This window comes from Nyctibius grandis, chromosome 5 (assembly GCF_013368605.1).
Source record: "Nyctibius grandis isolate bNycGra1 chromosome 5, bNycGra1.pri, whole genome shotgun sequence".
Taxonomy (NCBI): domain Eukaryota; kingdom Metazoa; phylum Chordata; class Aves; order Nyctibiiformes; family Nyctibiidae; genus Nyctibius; species Nyctibius grandis.
Window position 1 is genome coordinate 83,295,693 of NC_090662.1, and position 17,608 is coordinate 83,313,300.

Sequence of the window (17,608 nt, forward strand, 5' to 3'; positions counted from 1 at the left end):
AGAGAAAATAGGAGTATTCCTCCAGTTTCCTGACAGGACGTGCTGAGCACTACTAACCTCCACATTGCAAAGCAGCTGGGGGAACATGAACCTCCTGCCTAAAAGGCCTTTTGTGGAAAGTTTCCTGAGAGAAACGGGCTGGAAAGGGCTGCCGCTGCTTTGGCTTTGCCAGAGGTGGGTCCCCTCCACTTACCACTGTGCAAAGGCAGATATCCCCCCGATGAAGAGCGAAGCCATGCTTGCGTACGGCAGGGGTCTTTGCATACAGCTCCTGTTGCAACAGAGGATCTGAGAGGAAGGTGAGAAATGAGCTGTTCCTTAATCTCACGCCTGTAACTGGGTCTTGAGCCTGCACTTCTCATGGTGCCGCAGCAGTCCCAGCTGTGCATCTGCTGATCTGTGCTGGTGTGAGCCCCGTCACAGCCACAAGGGCCAGAGCTGCAAGCAGCCCTTGGTTCTGGGCTCTGGAAAGCATATGGTGAAGTGACCACTTCCCCAAGGCAAGTCCTCACCTGTCCTGGCTTCCCAGCTGCCTGTATGACTGAGGTGGGGGGGGGGGCTCTTGTCTGCTTTAATCTTTCAAGGCACTGTATGACAGGTAAGGAAATAACACATTGCCTTATTTCTGGTAAAAAATAACTTGGTTTACAGAAAGGAGCCTCATATTGTTCTGAGCTTTTCTCCTCTTGATCCTGCCTAAGTGAACAGGAGGACAAGGAGCAACAGAGCACTGGTGCCAAGGGCCCAGGTCATCTCTGCTTGAGTCAGAAACTCCTGGTGGACCCTGGTATGGTGGATATCTGTATCCTGTGATAAGGTAAGCATGCTTCTTAAATTAAAGTTTCTTTGAAAAAGATGGGGTGAGGTGTTCTGCTGTTTTTTCTTGTTATGAAGACCTACCTGGCTAAGCTAACCAGCCAACAGCAGCACTGCTGCAAGTTTCCTCTTCTGATAGCCTTTCTTCACTGAGCTGTGCTTCCGTGAACTCTCGAGCTCAACTACTATACTACACTATATATATAAAAATAGTATATAGTACTAGTATAAACTATACTTAGCAAATGCTGTCCAAATTAAAAAAAAAAAAACAATATGACAACCCAACCCCTTCACTTTGCTTCTACCAACCTTATTACACAAATTACCATGGGATTAAACTGCCTGAGGTCAGCACCTTACTTGGTAAATCAGGATGTGCAGTTACAGAAGCTTGTGGTACAGCTGTGAGTCACCTGAGCTGGACTCCAGCTTGGTTGAATAAATGAACATGGCCAAATTTACATTGTTAAATACTTTGTTGTGCATCTTCACCATTATTATTAGCTGTAGTAGAGAGCCTTGGCCAGTTCCCACTGTTGCTGAGGGCCCAGGCTCCTGAGCTAAAACCCCCATGACAACCAGGTGAAGAGTGTGGCGCAGCCTGAGCGATGCACCCTGGCTCCCAGAATAAACACTAAACCTGCGTGACATCTCTGAGATACTGGAGCCACTTTGGAGGACATGAATCAACTCGGCAACAGCCCCAGTGTGTAACTTCCATAGTTCAAACTCTATGTAGTCAAGACATTTTGATTTTTTCTCTTCCCTTTCCAACACCTAAAAAGCATGCAAAACATCCAAAGGAAAAGGCCCAACCAGTCTTCAGAGAGACAGCATTCCTACAGAACTGAATAGACACACACTCTAGTTAGAAAGATACCAATTTTATGCAAAATTAAAGCTTTTCTGCTGATGTTTTTATAAACCGATCAACCCTGCTGCAGTATTGGTTATGCTGTTACTTTAAAAGGCAAAACACCCCCACCCCAACCCTCCTGAATGGGCATAGAGGCCTCACTCCCTGCACGTATCCCCATAGCTATGCATGTTTTCTATGTAGAACACCAGAACGATCCCCTGTCCCACCTACACACAAAAAAAAATGCAATGATGCCAGGTCTTTAAAAAACAACTGTATCTCAGTGAACTATTTCAAAGCTGAAAGGCCTCCCTTCTCCAGCTACATTTGTGACGGCAAAAATTTCACAGTTCTCTGTGTTTGTTTTCATTTCAGTTCACCTTTCAGCCTCTGCACCTACGCCATGGAAAGCTGCAAACACTTCTGGCACTTGCTTCTTTATGCCCTTTTTTTTGTCTGTGTAATTAACAGCCTTTATTTCTCAGCTATTGCAGCTGTCCCATAGTCAAATAGTAAATAGTAAAATACAAATGAGCTTTCGAAATTATTTTTATTCTATTAAATCAAATGAATAAAATTATAAGAAAACTACAGGCAGAGGAGTTTTGCACTGACAAAACTGTTCCAGTAGCTATAAACAAAGTGAGTTTAGCAGTTTGACAACAGATCAGGTCTTCCTTCACTGGTTAACACTGGCTGAAAGCAAGCAATTAATTACAATTGTGCAACCCAAAAGTCTCACTTTGTCCACTAAAAGCTGAGGGAAATGCAATAAATCAGTCTGTAAATGCAATCAGCTGAAAACAAATTCAAAGCAAAGTAATTTTGCCTCCTCCAGACTTTTGCTCTCTGCAATGAGTGGTCAGGAGCTGCCTCTGCTGCCATGAAAAGCAAAAACTCCCACCAGCATCTCCAGGGACGGGTGTGGGGTTTGTTTGGTTGTTTGTTTGTTTGTTTGTTTTTTGGTTGTTTTTTTTTTTGTCCCCCCCTTGGTTGATTTTTTTCTTAAGTTTGCTTTAACACCTGCCCCTGCCTTTTGCCACACCTTGACCTGACACAGCTGCTCTGCAAGATCACGCTTTGCAGCCAGGACCAACCCTGCCCCTGCATTTCAGTCACCAGTCCAAGGCCCTCTGTAGCCTGGCACTGGTCTACTTTGAAGGGGCAGGTAATTAAGCAGGTTTCTCATGTAGCCCATTTCTATCATGGGGAAGGGCTTTTCCTCTTCGTTGGGAACCAGCTCGCTCCTCCAAACCAGTGTTTTTAAACCCCAGTATTGTCCTTCATGCTCAATGCAAATCTTCTGACCAGCACCAACAGATTTTCTTTATCACAGACTCAACCTCCTATTACAGAAAAAGATCTGCCACACAGTAAACAAAAGTTGTGAGTCAAATCTACCACAACCTCCCAAAGGCTCAGGGCGATGAAGCTTCATCAGCCCCAGCCAAGACTTAACGTTTGGTGAACAAAATATTCTGGAAAAATGAGGTGCCTTCTATAAACACATTTTTTTGGCAGATACGTCCCATTGTTTGAAAACCTGGAGAGACTGACTCAGCCTGGCTTCTGCAGGAATGCGATGGGTGGAGGGGAAGGTAGGAAATAAGGAGGTGGAGGGAACAGCGTGTGAGAAAAAGCAAGGGAGACAGAGCTGAGCCCCACGCAGCCTCGGGTGCCAGCGTGCAGAGAGCCGCTGCTGTTATCCAGCGGTTTACAGAAAGTTGATGTACACGTTGCCCACCTCCTTCGGTCCGTTTTTTGCGCCAAGGCAGTTTTCCAACATGTCTTTTGTGGGCAGGAAGGTGTCAGTGCTCGTGACAAATTGCCGTAGTGCATTCCTGCCCGACAGGCGGCATTTTTGCTCCTCCTTGGCAATGCTGTCTAGCATGACTCCTCGGATGTCCTTGGGCTTCCCTGGCACACCGAACACAATGAACAAGCCCAGGCAGTCCTGTCCCACCAGGCGGCAGAACTCTGCCAGCTTCTCAAACCTGGTCCTGTTCTGGAAGTGCTCATCTGCCAGCGCAGCCTCCCGGCAGCAGTTCTCCACCGCCTCAGCAGGGCCATCTTCACTACAGAAAAGCTCAGCCAGCTGTAAAGCCTGCACGGCGATCTGAAGTTTGATTTGCTTGTCAGCTCCAGATAGAGTCCAGATCCAGTCCACCCCGAACAGGGAGGACTGCTGCTTGGTCATTTTGCTGGTCATGATACGTTCCTCCACTCCCTTTTCCACACAGAAGCTGATGAAGTTGACCAAAAAGATCTCACTCAGTGTGTTTGTGGCTGGCTGGAATTTGCTCTGAGGATCCACAAAACCAAGATAGTCCTTCAGCCTTTGAGATGCATGGACCACGCCTTGGCTGAAGACTTCACAGATTACTAGAGTTTCAGCCTTGTTCTCCTGGTTGTCCTCACGCGAGACCTTCTGGCCCATTTTCTGTGCAGGAGGAGGTCGTTTCCACACGCACACCACCTCGGGGAAGTCCCTTCCTTTTCCAGCGAAGGCTCTGTAGGTGCTGGGCTCAGCCAGACGTATTAAGCATGCACATGGTTACCTGCCACATTCCAGATGAAGGTCATGGCAGCAGCAGAGCTGAGCTATGTGAGCAGGCTTCCGTCCCGCAGGGCAGCTGGGCTTTCTCCTGGGTGTGTTTCTCCACAGCTGAGCAGCAACCAGCCTGACAGGCCCAGTAACTTCACACCTACTGAATTCATCTGTGCTTGTTTTCCTTATTGTTAATTCCAGCACCATTTCTTTCGCTGATGCTCTCTCGTTCCAGTCTGATCTTATCTCCTTTGATCTCCTTTCTAGGACTATTACAAAGAAGCCATTTTATTGGCACTGGGTGTTTCCTGAAGATGAAACAACCTTTTTCTTACACTCACCCAGAGAAGAGTATGCATCCAAACCGGAAGACTTCTACAGGGTGCTTGAAATGACACGGTGGTCTTTTTTGATGGGCTGTTGCCTGTATCCCAATATTTACTGCCGCTACTGTCAGTGGCATTAGTTGTGCCATGGCAATGTACATGGAGTTAGTTGGCCTTTTAGCTCAACTGAGAAGCTTGTGCTGCTGCTGCCTGTAAGTGGATTATCTCAGGGAAGCTTAGACAGCCAATGCACCACCAGGCACAGCTATCAAATACAGCTACAAATAAACAAGCTTCTTAACCTTACAAAAATCCAGCCTCCCTAGCTGTGAAAGCTAGAACGTATGCTACCACTGCAGCAGGAGCCAGTCCTGTTCAGCTCTGGATGTTGCTGGTGCCAAATGCACCACTACAGTCTCTTCATTGGCCCAGGATCTCACCACCAGCCTCAAGAAACAGGCTCTGTCCTCCTGAAAGCTGCTCTTCCTCCTCATCATCATTCTGAGAAAAAATGTGTCAAGGATCTGTCTTTCTCTTCCCTCTTTATGCTCATTGCTCAAAACATCTTCATTTGATCTCTCTCTCTCTCCTCATGCCTACAGATGTTCTTGTGTTCCTGCCATCCCAGGGAAACACCGCAGGTGCACGGGCTGGTCAGTCCTGCTGCTGCTGCCTCTCTCTAAGAAACAGATCATGTCCTACACATTATGTGTCTCCTCTTCCACACGTCTTCAAATGTGTCATGGGCCAATCTCCATTCCTTCATAACCCTCTCACAGCTGTGATTAGGGAGCATGCTGCCACTTCTCTTGTTATCTCTGACTGTAACTCTGATTTCCTTTCCTTTCAAGGGTTCCCCAGCACCTAATACTCTCTCTCCTTGCTGCCCACTGCTCCAAATCTACTGGCACCTCAGAAGGTTTTGCTTCTTAGCTGCCTCAAAGAGCATTATCTTCTTCTTCCCAATTGAGGATAAAGAGGCTCAGTAGGAAAAGCTGTTGCTGCAAACAAAAATGCCAACACAATAAGGTGAAGTATGCACTAAACATTCATAACAACAAAGCGGTGCAAGGTATAAAAAGCATGCAGGTAGGGTTAAGTGCAACTTCTAAAGGGAAAGCCAGGCTGCAACAATACCTAGTGGATGGGAATCAGAAGAGTCATTCCAGAGGTTATTCTGGATTACTTCTCCATTCCTAAGGATATACGTAATTTAAGCAAACAGAAAAAAGCTGGGTTTAATCTCCACAGGCTCTTGAACGAGACAATCTACCTTTTCCTCATCACTGTAAACAAACAGACAACAAAAGTTTATGATACTCTTAAGTTTCAAAGTGTTTCTCCTCAGTGTTCCCACTGAAATGAGCTGATGAAGAGAACCACAGAAATGAAGGTCACGAGACAGGGGTTCTGCATTTTCTGGTCCATCATCTGGGCTACACTGGGCAAAACATTGATCATCCTTTGTACCTGCACCCCAGCAACAAAATGTAGTTTAGGGAAGCTCAGCTCCTCTTGGCAAAGTAGGTGAAGCTCCTCTGACTGCTGAGGGTTGCGAGGGGAACGACATCCGGGACCAGAGACACGGTTGCCCTTTACAGCAGGAAGGGCCAGAGCTGGTCCTTCCTTCGGCACCCTGCCAGGACTCCTCGAGGAGCACACACCGAGCAATGGGGAAGCACTTTCTCATCACACAATACCGAACAACCCAAGAGAGTTCAAATCTGGATCCCAGAAATAAGTAAAAAGACTCAGAGTAGTTGATTTCTTAGCTGTTAGGCGAGTCCTTCTGCAGGAACTATCGACAAACAAACCCACAAGTCCACAAAAAAATGTGCGATTTTGCCCCTTCTCTCTCCTTTTATCTTTTAAATAGAACAAAACGAGCTTCCAAGGAAAATAAAAAGGAAAAAAAAGAGGATACATTCAAAAGGAACCAGCTTCCAGAAACGCTTGGCATTTTCCACAGACTTTATTGGATTTTACATGGCAATACACATTAGTTATGTTGCCCTCTTCAAACACGCACAAATTAAAATACCCCAACAGTATCAATTGTGTGCACATGCGCACATAAACTTCCTGACTTTATCACTTGCTTCCATATTCCACACCCATAAAATAACCAAGGTTCAGATGATGGGCAGCTTCGAGGGGATGACCTGGCTTCCAATCTGTGAATGCAGGAAAGGGTTGTTTGGAGCAGAATGCTACTTACGCTGGACTTAAATAAACCATCGTCTGCCATTGTTGATACACTTGCTAATAGCACTGGACTGAAGAGAAATTGGAGAGTATTTGTGCCTATTTTGTGAGGGTAGATTTAGATTAGATATTAGGAAGAAATTCTTTACTGTGAGGGTGGTGAGACACTGGAACAGGTTCCCCAGAGAAGCTGTGGATGCCCCCTCCCTGGCCGTGTTTAAGGCCAGGTTGGATGGGGCTTTGAGCAACCTGGTCTAGTGGAAGGTGTCCCTGTCTGTGGCAGGGGGGTTGGAACTGGATGATCTTTAAGGTCCCTTCCAACCCAAACCAGTCTATGATTCTACGATTTCAGCACATAATATTGTGTCACTAGCCCCCATTTTTTTTTTATCCCTGTGAACATCAAGTCATGTTCACTAGCCAGCATCTAGTGAGAGAGAATCTGGGGGAATACTTTTGCTCAGATGCCTGCACCACGTCTTCCCGGTGCTTCTGCAGCATTTGGGAGAGCAGGGTCTTAAGCTCCACTTACATGTAAATAATAACCCTATTGCAGAGTATTCAGGGAAAGCGAGCCCTGAATTCACATCCCAAGCATCTACGCCCTAGCTGACAACAGGCGTTACACAATGGGGTATTTCTGCCTGAATAAAACAGCTTCAACAGTTCCAAGACTGCAGAGGAAGAAACAACAGACAGCAAATTATTTAGTCAGGAATACTGAATAAAGCATCAGTTGTAATCTGTTTGTATCCATATGGTAAGCAGCACAAACTATTTTATGTATACATTATGGATTGTTTGCCTGGCTCCAGTTACTGAAGAGAAAATGGCAGCGCTTTATATGATAAATAACATAACCAGTCCACATCACATTTTTCATCTTGGTACATAAATAATAGCCTACACTGCACATCCTTCAAAGAACCAGGCTGGTAATAAGCTTATCAGGTTACAATAATATAATGCTAGAATCTACCCCAACATCTGATGGGAGCTCCCTGGAAGCCCCTGAAAGAACCTTTCTTCCTTTCCTGGCTTTGTTAACAGTCTTTCAGAAATACCCACAAAGTCAGTGCAAATCTAACATCCCTTGCACCGCACCAGCCCTGTGTCGGAAACTGTCTCACTTCCAGCCAGGAGAGCGATGAAACGAGTGACAAATTCTTGGTAAAGCAACACACCACCGCAAGGAACAATTCCAGCTGTACTTTTTTTTTTTTTTTTGCCTTTACAAAGCAAAGAAGCTTCATGCCATCGTGCTAAAATACATGCAACGTTCAACACCATACGAATGGCCACTGTAATAAACAGAGTTAGGTTTTTTTTGTTTGCTTTTGGCTAGGACACCTACAATGCTGGAAGTCTGACAAAAGATTTCTGCTGGCTAGTTAGGATTTTTAAAATCTGATGGTCTTCAAAAGCAGAGGAGCTGTACTTTAAGAAGGTAAAATGATGAGCAACATGTCTGATATTTGAATTTTGGAGGAAAAGTCCCACCTTAGGTTTAATATTATGAAATAATATATTTCCTATACATTTCTCTATATAACTTTATTTTTTTCTGCAACTATACCATCTTTATGTTAGTCACAGCACAGAAATATCCCTTCCATATGCAGGGAGTACTCTCACCTTTTCAGGAAATTTTTTAAGTCACAGAAGTGTTAATAACCTTGTTTGAATGCTATAACTACTGCTGCTGGGAACAAGAACACGTTTTAAAATGTGCAGTTTCCGTACAAGTCACTGCTAGAAGAAACATGCTTTATAATTGTTTCATCCCACATGGAAGATCATTAAACTGTGCACTTAGTAAAAAGCAACAAAAGCAAACAGTTCCAAAGGTCAGCCTGCCTTTTCCAGTAACCAGCTGGTATGCAAACTGGCATAATTTTTTTTACAACCCTCTTCCCTTCCCCCACACCTCAAACTTTCCATCACTCTCTCTCACGAAATTTAAATTTTTGCTTTTATATGCACTTCATAAACTTCTTTTTTCTTTTTTTTTTTTTTTTATAAAACAGTATAAAAATAAGAGCAACAGTCAAGAGCTACCAGGGAGCTTATGCAGGGCGCAGATGACTAAAATCCTACACTGGATACCATAGGAAGGGCAGAACTGGTATTTGTGCTGAACAAATGCAATTGAAAAAGAGCAGTAACATCATTTTTCAGCTGAGAGCCTGGAGAAAGCCGATGCACGATATCTACAGACGCAACACTTCTACCTAACATCTTCTGGTACTTTGAAACAGTATAAAGGATTATCTGAGGCCGTGAACAAGCAAAAGCAGCACTATCATACCACGCAGATTTAAATGCAACACTCTGAAACATATCACCAGTTTGTACATTAAATATAGTAAAAACAATTACCATTCACCAGTGTCTGGGTGTTTCTAATGGCAACTTTAGAGTAGGCACCTTTTTTTTCCCCTCTCCTTTTTTTTTTTTTTTTTTAACTCTCCACCCCGCAATGTTACTTCTAACAAACAGAAGCAAGAGCAACTTAATGTGCATGATCTGCTGCCCGTCATGCATAGCGATGACGTTTCTTGCACACAGGAAAGTGAGCCTTTGTCAGTGCCTGGTGGTTACTGTCACACGTTGGAGTCCTCGTCTGTTATACTGGTGCTAGGAGAGCGAGCTGCAAAGTCTTTAAACATTTCATCTTCTTTCAACATGTGCTAGAAAGGAAGGGAGGGAAGAGTCAAGGTTCAGGCCCTCACAACTGAAATCAGGCATTTGGAACGGTCCAGTCCTGTGCCTGGCAGCAAACACCGCTGTCAGCCCTGCCAGCCACCACTTCATTCTGCTGAGGACGCTTTTCACCCACGATGGTGAAAAACCAGCTCACTGCTGTCTGCTGGCCCGAATGGCTCGGGGGGCGCAGGCTGGGTCTGGGCTTCCACCCAGAAAACACACCGTGACCCTCAGTTGGCAACTCACTGCCCCAAGGCAACCCACTGGCCTAGAGCCCAGTGTTGTGTCCTCTGCCCTCCCAGGAGGGTGCAGAGTCAGCAAGGAGAGCTGGTGACCATGGGCCACCACTCCCGGCCAGGGGAACATCCCTGCCAGGATGGGTGGGTATCTTCCTCCACCACTAATTTTTCTTTTCCCCTCTGTCCCTGTACAAAAACCAAAGGACCTCAGCTGAGCCCTAGTTCTGATGAGGCTTCACTATACTCATAATTTGCGCAGTCTTTCATATACTTTAGCCCTCGGAGACCAGTGGTGCTTCACTCTATCCAAAGACTAGGTCCCACTAAGCCATCGCCCCCAAAACTACAAAACTCAGCTGCTTGACAGAGACACTAATAGTAAAGGAAAGTTGTACTTAGTGTATTTGTATTAAATAGCATTGCTATTTAATTCTAGTGACTGCCAAGGGGTTTATACCCATCTTACAGAAACAGAGATCTTATTCCACAGACCCCACTTTTAAGCCTTACTGTCAAGTTGTTGATGCCTTCAGAAAACGCTCCTATTTGCCTCACTGTCCCTTCTGAATCTTCCATCTACAAAAAACAGATAATGAATAACGAATCAATAAAAAATTCATTGTACGCCACGACAGAGTGGCAATTAAGTGCAGCACATAATGTAACTGCTTGATTATACCCAATGTGGTCAGAGCAAGGGAGAAGCGTGCCCTGTCAGGAGAGGACAGTTATGCCCAAGTAGGTCCTAAAGGCGCTGCATTCACGGCTTGAACCTCCTTGGGCCGAGAGACACTTTTGTTAGTAATGCTGTGTGACTGCAAGAAGTCAGCACCTTCATGGGCCAAAGCAAAAAGAAGGCTCCCCTGGGAAAAGGAAGGTTTTCCACCGAACTTGACAGCACGGTCAAGGACTCCAATCTGCTAGAACTGGCTTACCTGCTCCAGCCTGTCCAAATCATCATCGTCATATACTCGGATATCCAGGCCAGGCTTAAAACCCTTCTTCGACCCACTTCCAGATGCCCGTCCCAGCTCCATAGGACACACATACTCTTCCACATCATCTTGCTTCTTCTTCCTCAGGCTCCCAAAATTGCTGAAGGCAAGTTTCTTTGGCTTACCAAGTGAAGAGAAAATTGACAAGAAGTTAGCGAATCAGCAAAGAATTAACAGATCTCTTACTCTTGCACTGGTGTTTCAATGACGAAGGGTTAAAACCCCACTACTCTCCTAGACAAAGATCTTCTGAATAGCTGTATTTCATAATAACTGCATCTGAAAGAACAAGATGTGTCCCCTCATTCTACCATTGTTAAGACAACATCATTTAAAGGATCCCAAATGAGATCAGAATCCCACTGCATCAAACCATCAGCATATAAACAGTAAGAGACAGTCTCCCTCCCAGACATCTTATAGTACAGACAGAAGGACAACACAAAAGAATGGTACCTCTTGTCTGTGCATATGAGAGGCTGAGATGTGGTGCGTTCATGGTAGACACAAGCGTCAAACCCAGATCTGTTGAGTCCTGCTCTCATGCTTCTTTCATTAGCAGCCAGACCCTTTTCTCAGACCTTACTGAACTGCCCTCCAAACATGGATAAAAACAGCACACTGGAGACCTGAATGTTTGCCTGGAAGCTCATGCACTGTCCCAGAACAGGGGACCTACCTTTACTTTGGCAGTTGCTGTTAAGAGGACATAGTCTGGGGACTCCATGGCTTCGCGTTTCTGCTGCTGGGCCTCCTGCCCAATGAGGAGGTTGAAATGAGTCGCCAAGTGCCGCCTCAGTAGCGTCTTGTTTGGTGGGATGTTCAGCAACTGTGCCATGGTTTCGACATTGAAACGAGGCTCCAAAACCTATTAATCAAATCACAGAGAATCCAGCTGAAGCCAGTATGGTCTGATGAGGTCTCAAGGACATCAACAGGCACACCTATCTTGGCCAATTCCTAAGGTTGCTTTGGGGTTTTTGTTTGTATTTTAGAGGAAACATAAAACAAAGAGAGAGAAAAGAGAGTTAACTAGTTAAAGGATTCATAAAATGCTACCTCCAGGCTTTCTTTCTTGAGTTATAAATAGAAACAAATCGTCAGGTAAGAAGAAAGGAACAGATAAATCCACCCTTAAGCTCATGTAATTTGTGAAGCTGCCACAAAATGTTTACCCACCATCCTCTGGAAAACACAGCCAGAGGAATGATGGAAAATAAACAGACATGTTTGGAGCAGGGATATACCTCTTAATCACCACAACAAGCTTCTGCAAGTTTAAGTCTCTTGTCTGGAGTATCTGATGCTAGAGCAATTAAAAACAATCCTGGTTTGACACTGAAATCACAAATTTTGCAAAAGTAACAAGCCTTCCTCACAAAATAAAAACATATCCAAGTCTAGGAAGGAAGACGGTGGCTGTTTAACAGCATGATAGCAGTGTACAGCATCGTAGGACAGGAGGTAGAGAATGCCACACCTAAATTAAATTGTGAGGGGACTGCAGATATCAAACCCATTGCTGCCTCCACTAATTCTGCCCAAGACATTCATGTCTTTTAAACTAGAGGGTAATAAATTTTGATAACGACTTCTTATTAAGCAGAATAAGAAGATAAGGCATGTGCAGCAAAGATAATGTCAGAACTTTGCTCTAGCGATTCTCAGCCATATTTTTTTTAATAAACTGGAACAAGCCAGCCTAAAACCTTACCATCAGTCCCCCATGCACACCGCTCCCCCGCAGGTTAGGTGCATACTCGGCCAGATCAACGGAGCGTAACCACTCCATCACACGATGATTGGTCCACTGCGTGACCTCAGAAGGTGTGACGTTATTCTGTGAACAAGAGGAACGGGCAGTTAAGGAGACTTCCCGACTCAGCTGTTCCAATCCCAGTCTTCACTGACACAAACCTCTCCGGCCCTTAATGAATGCAAGCCCACTTTGCACTTGAGAAAAAACCCTCTTTTTGGAGTGCTATCTTGCAGCAATACCAACGTGGAGATGGGTCTGGACAGTGGGCAGGTCTCTATTATGCTTCATGTTATTTGATTACCCTGCTGTGCACTAGGACTACTTGCAATTTCTACCAGAACTGAAAATTTAGCTAGCTCCATGAGCCGCTGTGCTTTTCTTGCAGATAAGCATCGTGAATCTAAATCCAAGAGTCTGGGTTGCTTCATCATCCGTTGCCCTTTCCAGCACACGCTGCTTCCAAAACAAACTGATGGCAGTCTCCCATCTGGTAACAGGGCCAAAATCCTTTTACACAGAAAATTTTGACACAGCCATCAATTTTCCAGAGAGTTACACAAGACTCACAGCAACAGTGCACCGAGTTCAAGATGATTTACATTCCAGGCAGCACATCAGAGACTAGGCCAAAACAGTCAGCTGTTGGCTAGGAAGAGAAGCAGGAGATTTGGCAAGGGGGACATGAGTCGGGGGCCACGGCAGGTGGAGGAAAGAAAGTGGTGTTCCAGGTAGTGATGGCAAAGCATGAGACTGGAAGAACAATATGAGAAAAAGGAAACCGAAAATGAAACAGAATGAAATAGGAAGGAGGAGTCAGGAGGAGAGAGCAGAGCAGGAATAATCAGAAATACCAGGGAAAAAACCCTAGAGGATTCCTCTTACAGCTTCATCTCAAAGCAGTACCTCATCAGATGGCCTCCTGCGGAGACAGTTGGGCTCGAAGTTATTTATTCTCAAAACCTGAATGGCTCTTTTGATGCTGAGGTGGTGGAGGACGCTGACAACTTTCAAGGACAGCAAGTCATCCTGTCAAAGAGGAAGAGGGAGTTAATAAACATAAATGTGCTTATTGGTGGAACCAGCACCTGACTAGAGGAAACTGCTTCAGATCCTGGGTTTAAATGGCACATCTGACACATTCTGGGGTAAGATTTTAGTACGTGAGACGTGATTAACATCAAACCATCTGTTCCAAAATAACAGCTTCTCATGTTGCATTGTACTAGATCCTGGGCAATGTTCTTCACATAATGTACAGAGCTGAGTACAAGAAACCTGAGGTAACAAGGAGGGGAGAGGGTGAGATGACACATCCTCAGCGATCTGATTAGAGCCAGGACAGCTTTCCAAACACAGTGCATCAGACTCACCCGGCATTTGCATTTAATCCTGCCAAAAGTTTTAATACCACAAATGTCCAGCTAAACTGTTAACTGAAAACAATAAATTACCCTGAAAACTGAGGCATTCTGTATGGTTAGAATGAAAAAAAAAAAAAAGAGGGAAAAAGAAAAACACGAACATGGTTCGTGTCAGGTTGGTCTCCCACAACTGCAAATGACAAATGTTTTTTAAAATGCTTGTCACAAGTGATGGAACAATGGAAAGAGTGACCATACCCAGGCTGCAGAGAGGTTCACCTTAAGTCTCCTTGGCCCCAGCTCACCATCACTGTGTAGCTCCTACCTCGTGCAGGCACATGCTAGAGTTCGAGGGAAGGTTGGCCAGGAGCGCCAGTTCCCCCTCACGCGTGCTAAGGCTGGACGCATGGGCAGCCTCAAGGTTGGTTCTGTGACAAGGCACCACAAAGCAACCTGGCTGTGCCTTTACACCACACCATTTTCCGCGTGCGATAGGCCACTTCTCACACATCGCAGGGCAAGAGTCTGCAAAGGCATGGCCACACTTCTCCCTGCAACATGTCAGTGATACTAACAAAAGCAGCTGTTTCTTTCTCCAAAAGTTCGATCCTTGCAATGTTTTTCACTTAACATTCAACTCATGGGAGACTTATTTTATAGCTTGCACACACCAACTATTCAGGCTCCCCCCCAGTGTCTGTGGAAAGTGTCACGCATCTCTTAGGAGAATTCGTCCCATGTCAAGGAATGAGATGGTGCCTCACAGCACCCCTCTGCACTGACCACAGAGCACACCCGACTGCCTTCAGCTGGACAGGTAGCTTTCAGATGTCAAGAGTCAGGAGAGATTAGTTCCTCCCTTTGTGACTACCGTAGTAAGCAGGAGTTTTGCTTTGGCTCCATTAAAGTTCCCTCTCCTCCTTCTTGCACTCAGGGCTCCTTCAAACCACCAAGGAGGGGAGAGACTGAGCCTTCTGGCACCCAAGGGGGCTCAACTCACAGGACACATGTGGTGGACAATGGCGAAGGAGACAGAAGGTTTAGATGAGGCTCACAGGTTAAAAAAGGCTGCTGGTGCTACCCAACACCCTGACCTGCTGACCGGTTTGCAATCTATGCAATGAGAAAGGTGTCACGTTTTGCCCACCTCTGGTTTCATCCCAATGTCTAGCCCCAGAAATTTAGCATTTCAAAATCAAAATAATCAGATTCTCTCTCATTTAGGGAGCCCAGCCATGAAAAACTTGTAAGGAGGAGTATGTGACAGGCCCAGCTAGACTTCCCAGCTCACTTGCTTCTGCTGTTGCTCCAGAGGAGTGCTACAAAAGAAAAACCTCCCCTGCACTGCAACTGTGGTCATGTGCTGCGAGACTTCTATTCCTGCTAAAGTAGGCTCTTCAGTTGTAAGTCAGTCCTAACTGTGCCATTAAGTGCCTCAAAGTCCAGTTCTCTGCTGGTGCAAGTTGGCTGACTTTGATAAATTTATGCATCATCGTGCCAGGGTTAACCTGGATTACTGTGTTTTAGTAGTACTTATGTGGTATGAATGCTGGACTCTATTTTGTCACAATATTTAAGACTGGATTCTTTGCTTACCCAAACATTTCATTGCATTCGACTAACCTTATGAGGAATCTAAGAGCAGAGTTTCTATGTGATGGTTTGCTATTTTATTTATTATAACCTAATAAGTATTTTCTATTATTTATTTTGAGTCAGAGTAACTTCAAAAGATTTCTAAAAGTATTTCTTTCATACTTTGCATACAGCTGTATTTAGCTGGTCATTTACACTGAATCCATTCTTACAATTTGATGGTTAAACTCTGTCTAAAAATATCCCTAGTGATTTACAGTTAAAGGGAAGGGACAGGAAGAATATCTATTTAAAAGGCAAAGCTCCTGCTATGCATCCCTCCTCTGTCCACCTATTACTTTTATTTCTTTTTTAATATAAAAAAATATAAAAAAGACTGACTGTTGAATAATACAAGTTCCCTTACATTACAGCCTATGCTGCATCTTATCCGCAATTCAATCCTCATCCAGTTAACACAGTGGTAGTAAAGTCTCCCGACACAAGACCAAGCTCAGTGGAGCATACTGGCATCCAATCTCCAAGACTTAAGAAGCAGACGAAAGAAACTGCCTCCTACTTTTATATTAATGTCCAAACTCAAAAAACTAAAGGAAACAAACACCAAACCCCACTACGTAAGCAGTGAGTATTTAACATTTGACCGAATGGACTCAACAGCAAAGTCATGCCAGGTAGCCGAGGCAGGTCAGTCCCGGGCAGCGGCTGCAGTTCCTCAGCAGCGCTGTGCCTGTCTTACAAGCGGAGAGTTAGATGGATCAACCCTAGGCTTCCTCCTGGTGCTACTTTAAAGCTTATACAAAATATATGCAAATGTGGCATTAAAAGGTAACTTTTACTCTTCCCATGGCATGGCTGATGAGAGAACAAGAGTGTGATTGATTTCTTCTTTCTTATACAGAAGGAATTAATATTAGCGATTCTCAGTTTGCATTTGTGTCTCCAGAGAAGAACAAAGGTCTCATCTCATCTTACCTGAGACCTTACATGACGGAAACTGCTGGGTTGGCTTCAGCTGACTGGCAGTAAAGTGGGGAACTGATGCTGATGCTAAGCATTTTGAAATACATTATGCAAAAGCTATTAAATATAGCCTGTTTTCAAACAAGTTGGCTCTTAAAACTGCAATTTTCTTCAAAGGAAATTGCAGGGGTTTTCTTCACCTAAGTGTTCACATGAATAGTTAAGTAGACTGAATGTTTGCTCACTGAAGAAAAAAATTCCACCAACTTCCATTAATTAATAACAACCCGAAGAGCAAAGGCCCAGCTGCATGAACACAGAATTTGCACACTTTTGTGTACTTACAAACACTGACTGAGCACATCAGTGTCGTGCACAACTGTTAAGCACGAGATTACCCGTTTCTCATGTACGAGTCTGGGCTCTTGCTTACTATGTTTGCTCTTCCACCTTAAGATAGTATCTTTAAAGTTGGAAAGAATATAGGAAATATGTGCAGGTGACTAGTAGTATCAGGCCTTCTGTTTTCTATAGGTTACAGCTATTAGCATTAGCTTAACACAGGGCACCCACTACAGTTTCAAGGGGTCCTTTAAACACTGCAATGAAGTACACAAATACGGCATTCTGGCATGCTCTTTTAGCGGTAGTGATGCCTCTGACACTCTGACCTCCCTTAGCCTTCTCCCTGCAATCACCCAGAAAATTTGAAGACCCGAGTTATGAACTGTCCTGGTTTCGTGGGGATAAAATTTATAGAATCACTTTTCTGTTACATTTTGTTTCAGTTTGTGGCCAGCTGTAGTATGGTGACCAAGGCCCTTAGCAGTTAAATCCAGAGCAGCTGACCCAGGCTGGCCCACAGCTGTATTCTGTAACATTAACGTCACATTCACTATAAATGGGAAAGCTATTGGGGAGTGGTGGGGGCTCTTTTTGCTCTGCTCTCTTCTCCCCTCCCTCTTTTTCCTTCTTCTCAACAATTGCTATTCCTGGAGTGACTTGCCACCACTCTATGGGCTAAGTATAATTTTGTGTGTTTTGTATTAGCATTGATATTGGTTTTCTTATTTTAATAAATCTGTTTAAATTTTAACTCACAAGTCTCCCTCCTTTTCCCAATTCCCTTTCTTGGCCGGGGAAGGGATATTGGGTGAGAGAACAATTGGTTATCGTTTAGCCCTGTGTGTGGGCTAAATGAAGACAATGAACCATTCAACAGCTTTGAAATT

General features: G+C 44.6%; 2 protein-coding genes across 9 annotated transcripts in view; both read right to left on the bottom strand.

Moving 5' to 3' along the window:
* Nucleotides 1–2,418: 2,418 nt before the first annotated feature.
* Nucleotides 2,419–4,548, bottom strand: REP15 (RAB15 effector protein). Its single transcript, XM_068402075.1, has one exon. It carries the CDS (start codon nucleotides 4,113–4,115, stop codon nucleotides 3,393–3,395), a length of 723 nt encoding a protein of 240 aa, XP_068258176.1. The 5' UTR covers nucleotides 4,116–4,548; the 3' UTR covers nucleotides 2,419–3,392.
* A 1,945-nt stretch (nucleotides 4,549–6,493) lies between these two features.
* Nucleotides 6,494–17,608, bottom strand: part of PPFIBP1 (PPFIA binding protein 1) — a 124,813-nt gene continuing 113,698 nt past the window's right edge. For 7 of the 8 annotated variants that reach the window (XM_068400384.1, XM_068400385.1, XM_068400382.1 and 4 more), the window contains 6 exons: nucleotides 13,360–13,482; nucleotides 12,412–12,537; nucleotides 11,377–11,565; nucleotides 10,638–10,817; nucleotides 10,213–10,278; nucleotides 6,494–9,447 (listed from right to left, as the gene is read on the bottom strand). In XM_068400384.1, the coding sequence (XP_068256485.1) occupies nucleotides 9,361–9,447; nucleotides 10,213–10,278; nucleotides 10,638–10,817; nucleotides 11,377–11,565; nucleotides 12,412–12,537; nucleotides 13,360–13,482 (771 nt within the window). In that variant the 3' untranslated portion in view covers nucleotides 6,494–9,360. Of the gene's footprint in view, nucleotides 9,448–10,212; nucleotides 10,279–10,637; nucleotides 10,818–11,376; nucleotides 11,566–12,411; nucleotides 12,538–13,023; nucleotides 13,207–13,359; nucleotides 13,483–17,608 lie in introns of those variants that run through there. The other variant, XR_011048172.1, reaches the window with a different exon arrangement.

Coding starts and splice junctions, on each gene's coding strand:
- REP15 (XM_068402075.1), bottom strand. CDS start 4,115: ATGGGCCAGAAGGTCTCGCGTGAGGACAACCAGGAGAACAAGGCTGAA.